At 38.3% G+C, this 17,235-nt stretch overlaps 1 protein-coding gene across 1 annotated transcript in view; it reads right to left on the minus strand.

Moving 5' to 3' along the window:
• Nucleotides 1-400: 400 nt before the first annotated feature.
• Nucleotides 401-17,235, minus strand: part of LOC138261029 (metalloproteinase inhibitor 1-like) — an 87,368-nt gene continuing 70,533 nt past the window's right edge. Inside the window, exon 6 of the mRNA XM_069209644.1 lies at nucleotides 401-1,716. Coding sequence (XP_069065745.1) covers nucleotides 1,504-1,716 — 213 coding nt within the window. The 3' untranslated portion in view covers nucleotides 401-1,503. The remainder of the gene's footprint in view (nucleotides 1,717-17,235) is intronic.

The raw sequence follows: 17,235 nt of genomic DNA on the forward strand, positions 1-17,235 counted from the left end.
TACTGTTTAAAGAGCTAATATCTAGCTACTGGTTTGGAAGCATTTCCTAAAAGAACCTATTGGTTGCACGCTAGCATTTCTGCTATTGAAACTATTCACTGAGCATCCTCTAGCTTGCACAGCACCTGGTATCTGACCACAAAAGGTATGTGCTCTTCCTGGCTCCAAGCATGGATGACGTCCTGGTACAGGATCATGAGCTACATTCTGCACTGCTGTGGCAGTGTGACTTGTGAAATGTTATCACTGGCTTCCTTTCGGCAGACGTTAGACAAAATAAGGCACAACAACAAAGCCCACGCTCCTTCATGAGTTGAATCAACAGATTATGGTGTGTACAACTTCTCCCATTACATACTGACCAGCAATCTCCAATTTATATAAAGAATGAAGACATGAGAACATTGCTGATTGTTTATTCACGTTTTTTTCTTTCAAAATGCTAGATAAGCAACTAGAAGTCATCAAAATTCACAATTAAGTCATAATCACAAAAACATTGCTCAATAAGATTAATATAGTTGTAATTTACTTAAAACATAAGAAAGAGCAACGATGTAATGCAGAAACTGACCTTATCACTCCACTGCCACAAAACCAAGTTCTGCCATTCACGAAGGAATGAACTATATTACGGACAAGCGTGAGACACAACGAACTAACGGGCATATTTAAGAGGCCCTACTGCCACCTTAGCGCCACCATAGCATAATTTATTTTACGCTAATATGGCACTAAAGTGGCTTTTTCCCCGCACTATAATTACAGAGCGACACAATGCAAGCATTGCGTCCCTTTGTAAACCCTTGCACCACATTATGCCTGTGCCAGTCATGTTGGATGCAAGCGGGCTTTCGGCGGTAGGAGGGCCACAAAAATGGCGCAGTGAAATTTAACAGTTTTCACTACACCATTTTTGGCGTCATTTTTAATGCGTGCTCAGAGCAGGTGTTAAAATTACGCTCTCCAAGAAACCTGTGGGCCTCCTTGCTCTTTGCTGCACTAACGTCAAAATACTTGATGCCAGTGTAGCAAAGCGCCGCAATAGCATCAAAAATGTTCACGCTATTGTGCTAACGACCACCATGGTGCACTGTATTATAAATACGACAAAACCATGGTGTTGTTAGGTGCCAGTAGGGGAGGTGCTGACAAAGTGGCGCATCAGCTCTGATGCGCCACGTTTTCCTAAATATGGGCCTAAATACGCAAGGATGTTGCATGTGAAATGAATAGAAGAAAACAACTTGTGTTTGTCTTACTATAATATTTTTGGGTGGGTTCTACAACACTATGCAGAAGGTTGACACATTTATACACCACGATGAAGTATATATATGTTTCTAAACCGGGACATCTCTAGAGAACTGATATATCAGATTAAAATTACATTTCCATGTTTGAGGTGGCTTTGGTTGTATGTGATGAAAACAGGTTGGAGATACCTTACGTCATTACTGATTTTGTGATTAGGTTGCTTATCTGCAAAGATGTGCCATAGATCTACACTACTGTTGTTTCCAGCAATGTTGTGGATAAGGTTGAGAGCAAGGTGTCATCTGGCTGCCAGGTGCAGTGACCATTCTCATTGCGTTCACACGTTTGCTCTTTCTCTTCTCGGTCACTGTACTCTGAATCCAGGGGATTCCAGTCGCCACCCCAGTTTAAAGTGCAGTAACTACTTGTATCCTTGCTGCATTCTGATGGATAGCAGATCTACGGTGATGAAAAAGAAAAGCGCAGTCATTAAGAAACTAAGTTAACTTGAAAACTGCATGTATACTATAGCTAAATCTAGAAAAACAACTCTTCTGATTATTTTTTTTAAAACAATTTTTCGTAAATGTCTTTTTTATATGGCTCAAAGAATCTGGGGCCAAGTGTACTAACACTGAATTTGCCAGAAGTGGTTCTAAATTGCACACTGACTTTTTGCTAATACACTGATTTGCACAAAAGACAATTGTTGATGGACAGTTTTGTCCTATTATAAAGTTATTTTTTATATTTACTTTTTTTCATTTTAACATTTTTATTTTGGCCCTCATATTTGAATCAGAGGCTACAAGTCCAGGGTCTGCAAAGTGTCATTCTCTTCCTACATCAACGTTAGGGGGTCTATATAAGTCAGACTGCTTCAGGAGGAGAGTTTCCGAGTGGCTGGAATTAACATTACCAGGCTAAACCAAGCTATTAAGAGATGATTTGCTTGGTTAACAGCATGCTCACTCAATTTTAATGGATCAACTCTCACAAGAGGATCATTATTTGTGACGAATAATGGCCCCTATCTTTTTCTGCTCCCATTTACTACCTGCTTTGAGGAGAGGTTGTAGGTAGAAAGGGAACCATTTCGCGCATAGAAGGAGGTTGGACAGGGGCTATAAAGCATTTGCCTTAAAAGGCCCCAGTTCTCCTAGAACCACTTGGGATTTTGCTAGGTACTTTTCCACACCTGAGTAAAATCCAAGTATTCCCTGGCACTTGTACAATGGAACTGATGTGATTGACTCAAATGGGTGTTGCGGTCTTGAGACAACCCGCTTCGCGGTGGCGGTCGGATCCCCGCACTCCAGGCGGTCTGACTGCCACATTGCGACCCTGGCTATTGGACTGCCAAGGGGACCGTTGTCACCGCTCGGAATAAGGTTTCAGACAGAAGGTGGACTTGTGGTCAGCCACGGCAACACTTTACTCAGCGCCGCCATGCTGATCACGACTCCTGTTTCTGGCAGCCTTTCCATGATGGGGACCCTGGTGGAAACACAGTGCAGGGGGCCACAGGGGGGCCGCTGCACTGCCCATGCCAGCCATGGCGGCGCTTAACTCAGTGTTGCCATGCTGATCACAACTCTTTTTTCTGCCAGCCTTTCCGTGGCAGGGACCCCTGTGGAAACACAGTGCTGTGGGCCACAGGGGGGCCCCTGCCCAGCACCCTCAGAATGTGCACTGTCTGCTCTGCAGAGCAGACAGTGCGCATTCCAAGGGTGCTGCTGTGCTACGTTATTGGCCTCAGCTCCCTTAACAGAGCCAAGGCCAATACCGTAGCACAGATCCCACCAATGTGACCAGTGGGTTTGTTGTAATACGATGTTCCCGCTGGTCAGCTCAGTGGGAACATCGTGATACGACTGGGGAAGGCAGCCGGTATGATGGCTGACTCCTGCTCGCAGCATTGGCGGTCAGAGTTTTCCGACTGCCAAAGTTGTAAAGAGCCCCATAATATATTTTTAAAAATATTGAGCTACAGAAATTGAAACAAAAATATTGTGATGCAGAAACATCTTTGACCTTAATATTGACCTTTTTAGTAAGTGATACCGTTTTCAAAAATATCTGTGGTTTTAATAGCATTTTCAATAATATACGGTCTGATTCAGAGTTTGACACAAGGGGTTACTCTGTCACAATGTGACTGATATCCCAGCCGCGTATTATGATCCCATTATGCCCTATGGAGATCAGAATACAGCAGATATCTGTCACGTTTTGATGGTGTAACTCATCTGCCAAACTCTAAATCAGGCCCATAGTTGTCAATAATGTTGCTTTTAAATTAATTTAATGTGCTTAAGTAATATATTATTTTAAATTTTAAATATTGTTTGTATAATTTTTAACAATATTTTTATTTCTAATTTAATTTTGAATAGTAATTTATAGTGTTGTTGCGGGATGTGAGGTTTGTAGGGGTACAGGGTGGTATGTTAATTAAGTAAAATTACTTAATAATTATTTAATAATTGTTATTAATTATTTAATTGTTATTAATTATGTTAAGTATGTACATTTTACGTTTTTCAGGTATATGTTAGACGTGGGTTTCTGGGTGTGGAGGCATGTAGTGCGGGAAGTGAATTAAGTTTAATTAAATAATAAAAAATTAGTAATTTGTATGAATTGTTTATTTGATTATTACTTATGTTAATTGTGCAATAATCATATTTTTCATTTATATATTATGTGCTGACTATTGGTTTTATAGGGGTACACAGTTGTTTTCACTTACATATTCAGTGTGGGCGGTTGGGTTTGTAGGAATATAAGGTCAGAAGTGTATTAGGTAATAATTAATTATCAATTAATTATTAATTTCTTATAAATCATTTAATTCATTAATAAATATAGGTTGTGTAACACTTGAATTTTTTAAGTTATATGTTAGGTGCAGGCTGACGTGTTTGCTATAGGGTGGGAAATTAATTATTAATAAAAAATGTTTAATTGATTATTAACTATGTTAATTGTGTTGCATTTACTTATTTTAGCTATAATTCAGTGTGAGCTAGTAGGTTTGTGAGGGTGTAGTGTGGTAAGTTAATTAAGGAAAAAGCAAATTACAATTTTTAAAAATGATAATTAAATATACATTTTTTGACTCATCATATTAACTGTTTAGTCAATTTTTATATTCATATTTTTTTTGTTTGAATAATAACGCTCATATTAAGAGTTTTATATTTGTTACAAGTTAATAGGGCTATGTTTTATATATGTTATGGGTCTGTTGCACAGTCTGAAGTAGAAATAGTAATTGTTACCCCTCTGAAGGCCAACATATTTCATACTGTTGCACAGACTGGCTTGGAAATAGTACATTTTACCTCTTCAGAGTTCAATACTTTCCCTACTGTTGCACAGACTGGAGAGGGAATAGTAGATTTACCCCTCTGAAGTCCAACACTTTCCCTACTGTTGCACAGACAGAAGGTGGAGTAGTAAAATCAACACCTTCAAAGGCTAACGTTTTTCCGACTGTTGCAGAGACTGGAGTTGGAGTAGCTAATTTTACTCCTCCGGAGTCCAACGCTTTCCCTACTGTTCACAGACTGGAGTGGGAATAGGAAATTTAACCCCTCAGGAGGCCAATGCTTTCCCTAATTTTGCACAGACTGAAGTAAGACTACATTCAACCCCTCTGGAGTCAAACTCTTTCCATTCTGTTTGACAGACTGGAATGGGAATAGTACATTTTACCCATCTGGAATCCAACGTTTTCCCTACTGTTGTATAGACTGCAGTTGGAATAGTAAATTTAACCTTTCCAAAGTCCATCGCTTTCCCTACTGTTGCACAGAATGGAGTGGAAATAGTAAATTCTACCCCTCTGAAGACTAACACTTTCCCTAATGTTGTGTGCATTGGAGTAGCAATAGTATATCTATTATTCCAGGCTTTACTATTTTTTCATATTGTTTAAATATATGTAATATCATTATTTGTTTATTTGTTTATTTATATATATATATATTGCAAAGTCCAAAGCTCCAAACGGGCCCACAACCCAAGGGGCACTCCGGTAGAAATATTATTACATCCCACAGAAAAAAACTGTCACTCAGAGGGAAGGTCAAAAAGAGTATTTACTCCAAATACAATGAGTTTCGGCCACCTCTGCGGCCTTGATCAAACAATTAGTTCAACATCTTCCCACTGTCAGATAATAACAGTGAACATAAACAATGTACAAAATTCCCAACAGGATGCATCGTTTCCATCTTGGAATGTAGCACTCTGAAAACGCTGTAATTTCTAATAAATATCAGAGCTGGTGATATCGAAATTTCACAGGCTTATAATCACATGTGCTCTGAATTCAACAAGATAGTTAAGTACACATGATTTGATTTAACATACAAAATATCAATCGCAACATTTCTTATCCATGTGATGAATCCCACTCTTGTATTAATATCGTATCACACTGTTTCTTGTCACATAGAATTCATTCTGTTATTGCATGAAACAGACCTAAATGGGGCATACCAGAATGGACTAACTTTTGCCCCTCATTCAGTAATACTATAATTATACTTAACTCTAACCTTGCGAAATGATATTTATAACAAAATCCTTCACTCAGACATGTGTTCTCAGCATGTTTGTAATATAGCATTATATTATTTACGAAAACCAGCTCATCAATGTCGTTATATATAACACATTTGTCAAATCCCTGTGTCTCTCCAGGATTGTTTGCGTACAGTGCAATTACTCCTCAGTCAAGCCCAAGTGGGTGTAACCCCGACCAATCAGTGTATCCAGACTCAGAATTACAAAATCAAAAAAGAGAAAGAAAGAAAAAAGCTGACTCAGTGAAATGTGTTCTTAGTCCCAAATCTATAGAAACAAAACAAAGAAAAGAGGGGGAGGAAAGCAAAAAGAGCAGAAATAATCAAATTATCAGAATTTCTGATGAAAACCAGTGATATTTATTCTACACATTTTATAAATATTTTCTTGTAAAATAGGCTCTGATATACTTTCATACCTAATGTAAGTCACTCTCAACCAACAATATTCTTCATATTTAAAACAACACATTTTCTATCAGTAATCTTAGACTTATCTAATGGGTTTGTAGGTAAATGCTAAGTTCCTCATCCAGGTTTAAACCGCCAGGGCTCAAGGTTTCACAATCAATGATTAACCTGATTCCCTCTGTCGTTGTCTGAGAGTTTGATTTTCTTCTTTGGGATTGTGTTAAGTTTGCTCTACAGCACAGAAGAAAAGTTTATTCTGGTCACTCCCATGTTTCTCCCTGAAATGTCTAGCTACTGGGTATTTAACATCCCCATGGTCAATTGTTCTAAAGTGTTCTTGAACCCTTTTCCTCATGGTGCAAACAGTGCTACCAATATATCTTAAGGGTCACGGTCATGTTAACATATATACCACATATTGGGAACTACAGGTGAGGAACTGTTTTTTTTCTGTTTCCTCTTCCCAACTATGGTATATTCACTCACATTGGGACTGTTTTTACAGGCCTTATACTGATCACATGGGAAAAAACCTTTCAGATCCATTTCCCTATTATTTTCACTTAAGGTGATATCATGTCGTATTAGCAGATCTCTTAGGGATTTAGCCTTTCTGAATGTGATCAACGGTCTTTCTCCCACTTCACCTCTAATAACAGGGTCACTTTTAAGAACTTTCCAGTGTCTAGTAAGTATTTGTCTAATTTCATTGACATTGCTATTACGGGTAAAAATACATCTTTTTATCATATCTGAGACAGGCAATTCATTCTCAAAAAGAAGAGATTCCCTATTTACCTGGGGCACTCGTTTTTTTGCTTCATTAAAGACCCAATTGGGATTTCCTCTCTCCTTAAACCTGGCCAATATGTTCTTGGTTTCCTCTCTATATGCGGTCTCTGTGCTACAATTCCTTTTGGCCCTAAGGAGTTCCCCATATTGGATACTCCACTTCAAACTTGCTGGATGGCCACTATCTGCATGTAGGACACTGTTCGCAGCTGTGGGCTTTTTATACAGATGTGTATGTACCTCCCCTTTAACCACCTCCACTGTAGTATCAAGATGTTCAATTCTGGTTTTGCTCAGAGCGTATGTAAACACTAAATTCAAAGAGTTCCTATTCAGGCAATCAATAAACTCCTTTGCGCTATTCTCTGAGCCACTCCAAATGACAAACAAGTCATTGATGTACCTGAGCCACAGGGCTACTTGTTCTATATATTTATAGAGGATTTCATCAGAAAAAATCTGTTCCTCCTAACATCCCAAAAAAAGATTGGCAAAACTAGGGGCAAAACAAGTGCCCATCGCCGTCCCTCTGATCTGGCGATAAAGATCACCATTAAAGAGAAATATATTGTTCTCCAAATAATTTCTCATCATCCCCAATATCATGTTGATATGGTCATAAAGTCTAATGGGTCTTGCTCTTAAGAAATGTTCACATGCAGCTATACCCAAATTGTGATCAATAGTGGTATATAAAGAGCTGACATCTAAAATCATAAGACAGAAATTAGAATCCTACAGGATGCCATTGACTTTACCCAAAAAGTCCTTTTGTCTCTAACATATGGGGAAGACAGGAAAACTGTCACCCACGCCCTGGTCAGCAGCTGACTGGACTATGGAAACGCCCTATATGCAGGAACATCAACCAGACTCCTCATCCACGCACACAAGGCCCTCCACAACACAGGCCCAACCTACCTCAACAAAAGACTCACCTTCCACAACCCCACCCGCAACCTTCGCTCCACCAGCCTCGCCCTCGCCTCCGTTCCCCGCATCCGCCGCACCACCGCCGGAGGAAGATCCTTCTCCCACCTGGCCGCCAAGACCTGGAACTCCCTACTGTTCCACCTTCACCAGACCCAAGACCTCTTAACTTTCAGGAAACACCTAAAGACATGGCTTTACGACCAGTAGCTTTCTCCCCCCCCAGCGCCTTGAGACCCTAACGGGTGATTAGTGCGCTTTATAAATCGTACGATTGATTGATTGATTGTGCGTATTCTCTTAATACCTCATCTACATATTTAGACACATTCCCTGTACCACTTTCTCTAGAAGAGACTATTGATCTCCCAGGGGGATTTTTCAGGTCCTTTTGTACCTTGGGCAAAAGATAAACTACTTTTAATCTAGGATGTTTTGTTTAAAAAAATTGTATTCTTCCCAAATTAGTAACCCTTTGCCTCTCCATTCTGTGGGTTTGTCCAAGAGAAGTACAATACTGTTGGCATAACTAGTTCTATTCACTTTCAGGTAAAAGGTGTCATCATTCAGTTGTCAGGTAGCTTTTTTTTACATACATATCCCTATTGAGCACCACAATGTTTACTTCTTTATCTGAGGGCCGCATCATGATCTTCTCATCTTTTGCTGATGTCTCAATAGCTTGGTGTTGTGCTGGAGTCAAATTGATAAAATTGTTGGTATGGATTTTAATTAATATTTTTTTAAGGTTGCAAATTACTGTCTCCTGAAATGTATCAATATTGTTATGTGGAAGATAATGGCAAAAGGTTGAAGGTAACCTAAAGTCACTTTGACAAGAATCATCATGTAAAACACCAAGAATATCCAATAACCTCCTGTGGTGTCAAGTCCTTCAGTTTCCATTGCCAATTCATGTAATGTTGTAAGTACCTCTATGTCCCTAATTGTCAGAGTCTCTGCCAACAGGTCCTTTGGGTTAGGATTGCTTTCAACTTTGGAAACATGTTTGAGTTGGTGAAACTTCGATAACTTCAATTTTCTTACAAATTTGAATAGGTCAGTTCTAATGTTTACATAATCAAACGTCCAAAGAGGACAGAAGGAAAACCCCAGATAAAGTACTTCTTTTTTGGGATCCGTAATGTCTCTATCTGAAAGATTAATAATTGTTTTATTAATCAATTCTTGATCCATTAATTCTTTGTTAAGGGGCCTCTGTTGGTTTTTCCCATTTGCCCCGATATATTTGTTCCACTGTTTCCATTTCCTCTGCCTGTTCCTCTGTTTCCTTTGTTTGCTCCTCCTTGTCCTCTTCCTCTGCCTCTGTTTCGTGCGGTGGATCCCCTGCCTCTCCTTCTTGTGGTCATAAATTCCTGTGCTACCTGTTGTTTCCTTCTTAGCAGTCAGTATTGGTCTAAAAAAGTTGTTACTTTTTGACTACTGTCACTACGCGAAGTTATATCCGAGAACACAGACATGTCTGTGTCTGTTCCTATGTTATTGTCACTCCCACGTGTTTGTGTTTTTTCTTCCACACAGTCCACATTACTGACTGCTACCTTTCCATTCTCTACATTGTACTTGCAGTTGTATCTCAGGGTTCTACCTTTCTCATAACCACCCCAATCTCTTTGGAACTTGCATTGTTTTTCTGTTTTAATATCATCCTCATGTATTTTCAACCTATTAATTTCAGATTTGAATTGATTGATTACCTCTTGTTCAGGTCTATCTTGTAGTTCTTTCTTAATGGAATCTATCTCAGTTAGTAGTTTTTTCTATCCATCCATGCATATTTAATCCAAATTTTGCAACATTCTTTATGAGCTTATAGCTAAATTATCTGCCAACTCCTCCAACATTTGTGGGTTAGGTGTCTCGTAAGAGGGCATAATGTGAATTCTAAGGCCCCTTGGGACCACCCCATTGTCGAAATAGTTCTGGAGTGATGTGGCTTCCCACCATTTAGATATTTTAGCTCTGTTTAGCTTTTCAGATTTTTTGATTCTCTCACACACATTGTGTTAATTATCTCCTTGTTTGGACAGTCTTGGTTCCCCTGAATGAATCACTGCAAACAGAGCCTGTGCAGCGGCCCTTCTGGTATTGTCAATTTACTCCATTAAGAATTCCCAAACGTTACACACTAATCTTAAATTTAGAGGGACCCTCAATCTTCTTTCCCCTGTCCTAAATGGTCAGGTTCCCTCTGCTGGACTGTTCACTCTTCCAATGCCGAGTTTGGTTCCCCTTTGTGTCTGTATGCACTGTTGCGTAAAAGAGGTGTGCTTGCTTTGATCAGCATTTACAGTTCAACGTATTTTAACTAACAAGTACTGCGGATGAGAGAGGGTAGTCCACCCAGGTATCATTCCGAATTCAGGTCCAAATACAGGACCCCCTATCTGAAGGAAACCCTGCATGTCATTCAACTCTCCAGGCACCTCCCGTCCTGATAGGTCTCTCCCTCGGGACTCACCTTTCACAGACGCACTCCATCCAGTGTCGTACCGAACAGTCTCTAAATCTCTTCATTCCACGTAGCATCAATGAACAGCTTGCCGGTTCCAGCTTATCATATGTTGCCTGTGCACACCATACCAAGCCCACAACAAGTCTCATTGTGGACGAAACTAGCCGGTTCGGGTCCCGTATAAAAATTGCAAAGTCCAAAGCTCCACACGGGCACGCAACCCAAGAGGGGTGGAGCGTGCAATGGCAGAGCCCTCCGGTAGAAATATTCTTACATCTCACAGAAAAATATGCTCACTCAGAGGGAAGGTCAAAAAGGGTATTTTCTCCAAATACAACGTGTTTTGCCCGACTCCGCAGCCTTGATCACATGATTAGTTCACCATCTTCCCTGTGTCAAATAATAACTGTGAACATAAACAATGGACAAAATTCCCAACAGGATGCGTTGTTGCCATCTTGGATTGGAGCACTCTTAAAACGCCGTAATTTCTAATAAATATCAGAGCTGGTTATATCGATTTCACAGTCCTCTACTCACACTTGTGCTCTGAATTATACAGGATACGTAAGTAAACATGGTTTGATTTAACATATCAAATACCAATAGCTACATTTCTTATCCATGTGGTGAAATCCACACTTGTATCGATATCGTATTACAGTGTTTATCTTGTCACATACAATTCATTATGTTATTGTATGAAACAGACCTAAATGGGGAAATGTGTATCAATACATCATTTATACCAGAATGGACTCATTACTGCCAGACATTCAGTAATATTGTAATTATACTTAATTCTAACCTTGCGAAATGATATTTATAACAAAATCATTCACTTGGACATCCTTCACTCAGGCCAGCTATGCAGGTTTGTACCTAGGCTGGTGGGAGGAACAGGTGCTTGGGAACATCAACCTTTTTGAAACCCACGTAGTCCTCTGGGTCAGATATATTGATGACATCTTTTGTATCTGGCATGGTGATGCAGATATGACAGGTAAACTTGTTGATATCCTAAATGAAAACTCTTTAAATTTAAAGTTTTCAAGTCGGATTGACTCTAAACCCATTGAATTTCCTAATGTACGAATAAGCAAAGAGAATGGGAAGTTGACGAGCACTCTAAATAGAAAAGAAACAGCTGGCAATAGCTTGCTGCACGCTATGAGTAGACACCCCATTAGCTTAATACAAAGTATCCCATATGGTGAACTACTACGTGCTCAACGAAATTGCAGTTCAGACGTGGCTTTTTTATCGGAAGTCAAGATCATGACTAAGAGATTCAGTCAAAGAGGTTACAGCCAACATGTCATTTTCAAAGCTGTACAGAAGGTAATGCAAGTCAACAGACAAGATTTACTAGTAAAAAAGTTGAAATTCCAACAAGATAAACAACCTATAAGGTTTATCACTACGTACCATAGTAGTATCTATGAGCTTAAGAGAACCTTTAGAAAATATTAGCCGGCTTCGAAAACAGATGACATTTTGGCAAAAAGTCTTGATGATTACCCACACTTTATCTTCAGCAGATGTATCTCTCTAAAAGATTCACTTAGCATGTGTCTTTTACCACAAGGGGAAGTTAGAAATCCAATTCAAGGTTCTTATGTGTGTGTCAAATGTAAAGCCTGTACACATAGCACCAACACCAACAGATTACAATTTCCTACATGCCCAAAACCTTTTGACATCAGAAAGCATTTATCATGTACTTCGGAGTATTGTGTTTACACATTAATTTGCCCTTTTAATAAATATTACATTGGCAGTACCATTCATACAGTCAAGAAAGAGTTCTGGAACATGTGAGGGCCATCAGTCATAATGATAAAACTTATCCAGTTGCCAGGCACTTTAAAGAATTTCAGGACCCAAAAAATTATTTATTAAGATGTGTTGTTCTGGAGAGAATTCCAGTTAGGGAAAGAGGTGGGAATAGAGTATTGGAGTTGAGAAGACTTGAGTCAAGATTTATTATTGGCCTCACCACAATACAGGCCATTGGACATAATACAGATGAGGAATTGGCAAGTCATATGGACGAATATCAATGTTGCAGGGCTCGGAGAATAGGGCCAGATGTAGCAATTTTGAATTTGCGATTCAGAAATTGAGAGTCGGTGCGATTCGCAATTTCCGAATCGCAAATTCGGATGCAGAACGGTGTCTCCGACACCGTCTGCGAATCGCTATGGGGTCGCAAAGACCCACCTCATTAATATTAATGAGGTGGGTCGCATTTTGCGACCCCATAGCGAGTCCCTGCGCTCACAGGGATGGTGGCTCCATATCTGTGACTTCTTTTTAAATAAAGCAGTTTTCTTTTTTTTGTATTGCAGCCCGTTTTCCTTAAAGGAAAACGAGTTGCAATACAAAAAAAAATAACGAAACCATCTGTTTTTGTTTTTTCAGAGCAGGCAGTGGTCCATTGGACCACTGCCTGCTCTGAAAAAACATTTTTGGCAACATTCACAAAGGGGAAGGGGTCCCATAGGGACCCCTTCCCTTTTGCGAACGAGTTACCACCAGTGTGACACTGGTGGTAACTGGAATTGCTTTGCGACCGCGTTCGCAGTCATAAAGCAATTTAGCATTGCGGTGCGAGTCGCAAATAGGAAGGGGACACCCTTCCTATTTGCGAGTCACATTCACATTTTGAGAGTCGGTACCGACTCGCAAAATGTGAATGAGCATCGCGATGCGCATTTTGCATGGCGCAAACTGCGATTTTCGCAGTTTGCACCATGCAAAATGCTACCTACATCTGGCCCTTGGTTTCTTTGCCCCCTCAATCATGACGATGGTTTGTCTGTATATATATATGCTTATTTTAAGGGCAATTTTAAAAATATGTTTAAAAAACATGTTAAAAATATGTTTTTAATTTTTATTTTTATTCACTTGATAGGTGGTAAAGCAATAAAACTATTGTATCCTTTGCAATGATTTATCCAGATTTTTTATCTTTGAACATCATAACAACTCTTGTCATTTGAGCAAAGTGTGAAAACTCAAACTAAAATTGTTTGCCCACTTGGGCTATACATGTTTGATTAAAAACGAGAATGTAACAAATATAGTATAAAAAGCAAAATACAATAGATAATACACTTGGGTAGATATGATTAAAGTGTACGATTGTTTATTGAGAAACGATTATATAAGATCGATAGTTATCTGAGTATCTAGTATTGCAATTTTTGCAAATGTCATTATTATTTACACTAATCTAATTAAATTTACTTTCTGGCAATCTAATAGAATGAAATTACTGATGTGTAAATAAAGCATGGACCATCGAATGTGATATTGGTCCTGCTGGTTTATTTTATTTTATTTAATTCCTTTATTTTGCTTTAATTGTTTTATTTAGATGGTTTAATATGATTAGAGTAATTCAAATTTTTGTTGAAAATCGTTCAACGATCGCCGATATGGGCTGTGAAGTTTGGTCACGATGTGATCTGATGTAAACGTCAGGGAATAAAAGGTCCAATTTAATTGGTGAGGTATAAACAAGTGCCATGTTAGTTGTTAATGTCAATGTTGAATTATGTTAGAATATAAACTTGCAACAGCTTAAATTGCAAATTGTTCGAGCACAAAATTATTTTAAAGATGGCTGACACTTTTCTGTTATATTTACATGGCTGCGAATTCAAAGTTCGTTTTAATTGTTAACTGTTGTTTGATGCACTCAGCATTTACAAAAGAAAAAGTCAAAGGGTTATTCACCCGTGAACAAGGAAACTTCGTTTCCGAAACGCGTTGGGTGTTTGTTTGCTCATTAAAACTTCACTTCGACTAAGTGGTGTGACGGAGACTCGTTATTTTCAACCATAGCGAGATAAGACGCCTCGCCCTGCCAGATAACTCTTGTTTGGATTTATGAGGGTCGCGACCTGGTTTCTGTCTGTCGTGTTGTTGGCATCGGAAAAAGCAACGTTTTTGGGGCTTTTTTATATATATAATTTTTCATTCAATATTTTTAGTAAATGTCTTTTTGATTTTGTAAATTGTACATTTATTTAATATTTTGCATTTGATTTGCAATTTTTTCTGTTTTTCTGTTTATATGTGTGTACATATATATGCTTCTAGGTATATATGCTTTTTAATAGTAGTACATTTAAAATAAAATCCCTATAATGTAAAATATATAAAAATATATATTTTTAATGATAGTGTTATGTTTTATATATATGTATATATCAACATACAAACACATATATTTATGAGTATATGTTTATGTAAGTATATATTCATATATAGAATTAAATGTTTAGTTTATAATATAATTTATGTAATATATTAAAACATTTAAGATTTACTATTTATATTAAAAATCTATATTTTGATATGTTTCAATGTTATTAGTGTAAAATATTGTTTTCGATATTTTTATACTTACCTTTATAGGTTTGGGAAACATTTTTGAAATTGATATTTTTGACACTATATTTATGTGTCACAATTTGTTTGTGATCAATATTATGTCACTGATCAGCTGAAATGGTATTCCTCGACCAGGATACAGCTCCAGCCCTGTTCTAATGGGGCCCCATGAGAAAATATCATTAGGAAGATGGAATTAATTCAAACAGACCATATAGTTCTCTTCAAGACAGAAGATTATTCTAAAGTCTGTGCTCCGAAATGCAGCAGTTTTTATGTCTTTCAGTTTTTATCAAAATACCCATAACCTTTGCTTCTCATCTCACAGGGTTTTTTTTTTATAATGATTTGCTTCATGCAGTATTGCAAAAGTCACACTGCATATGAAGTAATCAAAACATACAAAGACTTGGAGGTCAAGCATATAAAAACATAGGAAACATAAGACATTTGAAGTAGTGCTAATGCTAATATTGACGTTACATATGTTATTAAATGTCATATATAATCTCTGATTATGTAAAACCTAGTAATACTGTATGGTTTAAATATATTTTTTGTGTTTTTATGAACTTTTTCACTGCAAGAAATTCATGAATACTTCAATCATTTTGCATATTTGTGCTAAAATCTGTATGTTTCATTCCAATTTTCATGCACAGTCCATTGTCATTAGTTTAGGTTTACAGTGAACAACCTAGAAGCTGATGTCCTAACATCCATTACGGAATCTCACCTATTCATATTATTTTCGTATAAACCCTAGATTTGTTGATCGCAGATCATAAAATACAGTGCTTGAAAATTCAGGTTGTCGGCAAGTATTTGAGCCCCTTCTGGTGTGGGGCAACATAAAGTTAATAGTTTCCTATTTATATTTTTCTAAGAACCCAAGCACACAATCAACTAAACCTATGGAAATGTAGCTGGTAAAACCATTCCTCAATAGAATTAAACACCAGAGATATTCTTCATTTAAAAACATACATTCTAGTTTTAGATACATTCTACACACATTGGAGACCAACACTTAATATTCATAGTTAGATAAAAAGCACCAGTATAGAATGACTTTGAAATTACTTATCTATCCTCCTCTTTTCCTTTTGCTGCTTTCAGGCATAGTGTGGGCCTTTTTAACTTGTTTTCCTAATCTACTGGGTTAAATAGTATTTATGGATAATATGAAAGGTGTGACAAACCACTGTGCTCACTCTACTGAGTGGTCTGTAAAAAGGCTCAATGTTCATGTTGGACTTCTTGGCAGTGACAGTCTGCAAATCAGTGCCCACTGAATTTGCTTTTTCCTTAAACTTGAATCCATTTTGGACAAACTACTTGGCACATTTAGCTTTTGTAAAACTCTGTGAGAAAAGGCACACACACTGCATGAGTAGCATAAAAGTCAAATAAGTAAAAAAAGGGTTTATTGTGTAGTCCTTTAGAATACAAATAGCTACACATGCATGATTGCCTTTTTATTTGAGGGTCAATAAAAGATCAGAAAGTGATCATTAACTGTTAATCCTAACTTTGAGAGCAGAGCCATTTGTCAGTAGAAATACAGCCAATAATTGAATCCACAATCCTTCAAACACACCTGTAAAAGTACCAAATCAGATGCAGTGAATCAGACTAAGGGCCCTTTCACGAATTTGGTAGACGGAAACACCTGTCTACAAAACTACTGACGTGATGGTAGCAGCAATGCTGGCTACCTCCCGGCTAGCCTTTGCACTTGTTTTCCCCCAACCTTTTCATTGCATTAAAACTGCCATGAAAGGCTGGTGGAGACCAAGGTTGTTATCAGCAAGGAGGCGCTGCACCGCCGTCAGCCCGTCAGGATCACTGATCCTGGCCGGGACGGCAGTGGGTTGGGGGGTCTGTCCGCCAACCTTGTAATGTGGCAGCCAGACCGCCACAACTTCAGTGGTCCGATACCCACTCCGGCATTGGTGGTCCTCGTAATCAGGCCCTCTGTCCATCACATTTGATGTGGCAGTGCCCTTCCTACAGAGCAACTTCTTTGTGCCCTATGATGACTCCTCTCTTATGGGGAATCATGTTGTTATATTTAATATGCTTGACCCACACTATACTAAGACTTCCAAGAGCAGTAAGAGCTCCCAAAGTGGCAAAATGGCAAGAAAGGGATTGCAAAGATAGCAAACATAAACCATTGCCTGCTCTCAAAGTAAATAAAAAGGCTCCTTTTAATTCAAAGTGTAATTGTTATAAAAATACAGTATATTGAATTCGAAAAAGGGAGGGTAAGTAAGTAAACAATGGTCAGCTGTACTGGATGTTGCTGTGAGGCCTATGTACTTTTAACAAACCAGAGGTCCATAGATCTATAAACTGCCAGAG

Source organism: Pleurodeles waltl, chromosome 10 (genome assembly GCF_031143425.1).
Source record: "Pleurodeles waltl isolate 20211129_DDA chromosome 10, aPleWal1.hap1.20221129, whole genome shotgun sequence".
Taxonomy (NCBI): domain Eukaryota; kingdom Metazoa; phylum Chordata; class Amphibia; order Caudata; family Salamandridae; genus Pleurodeles; species Pleurodeles waltl.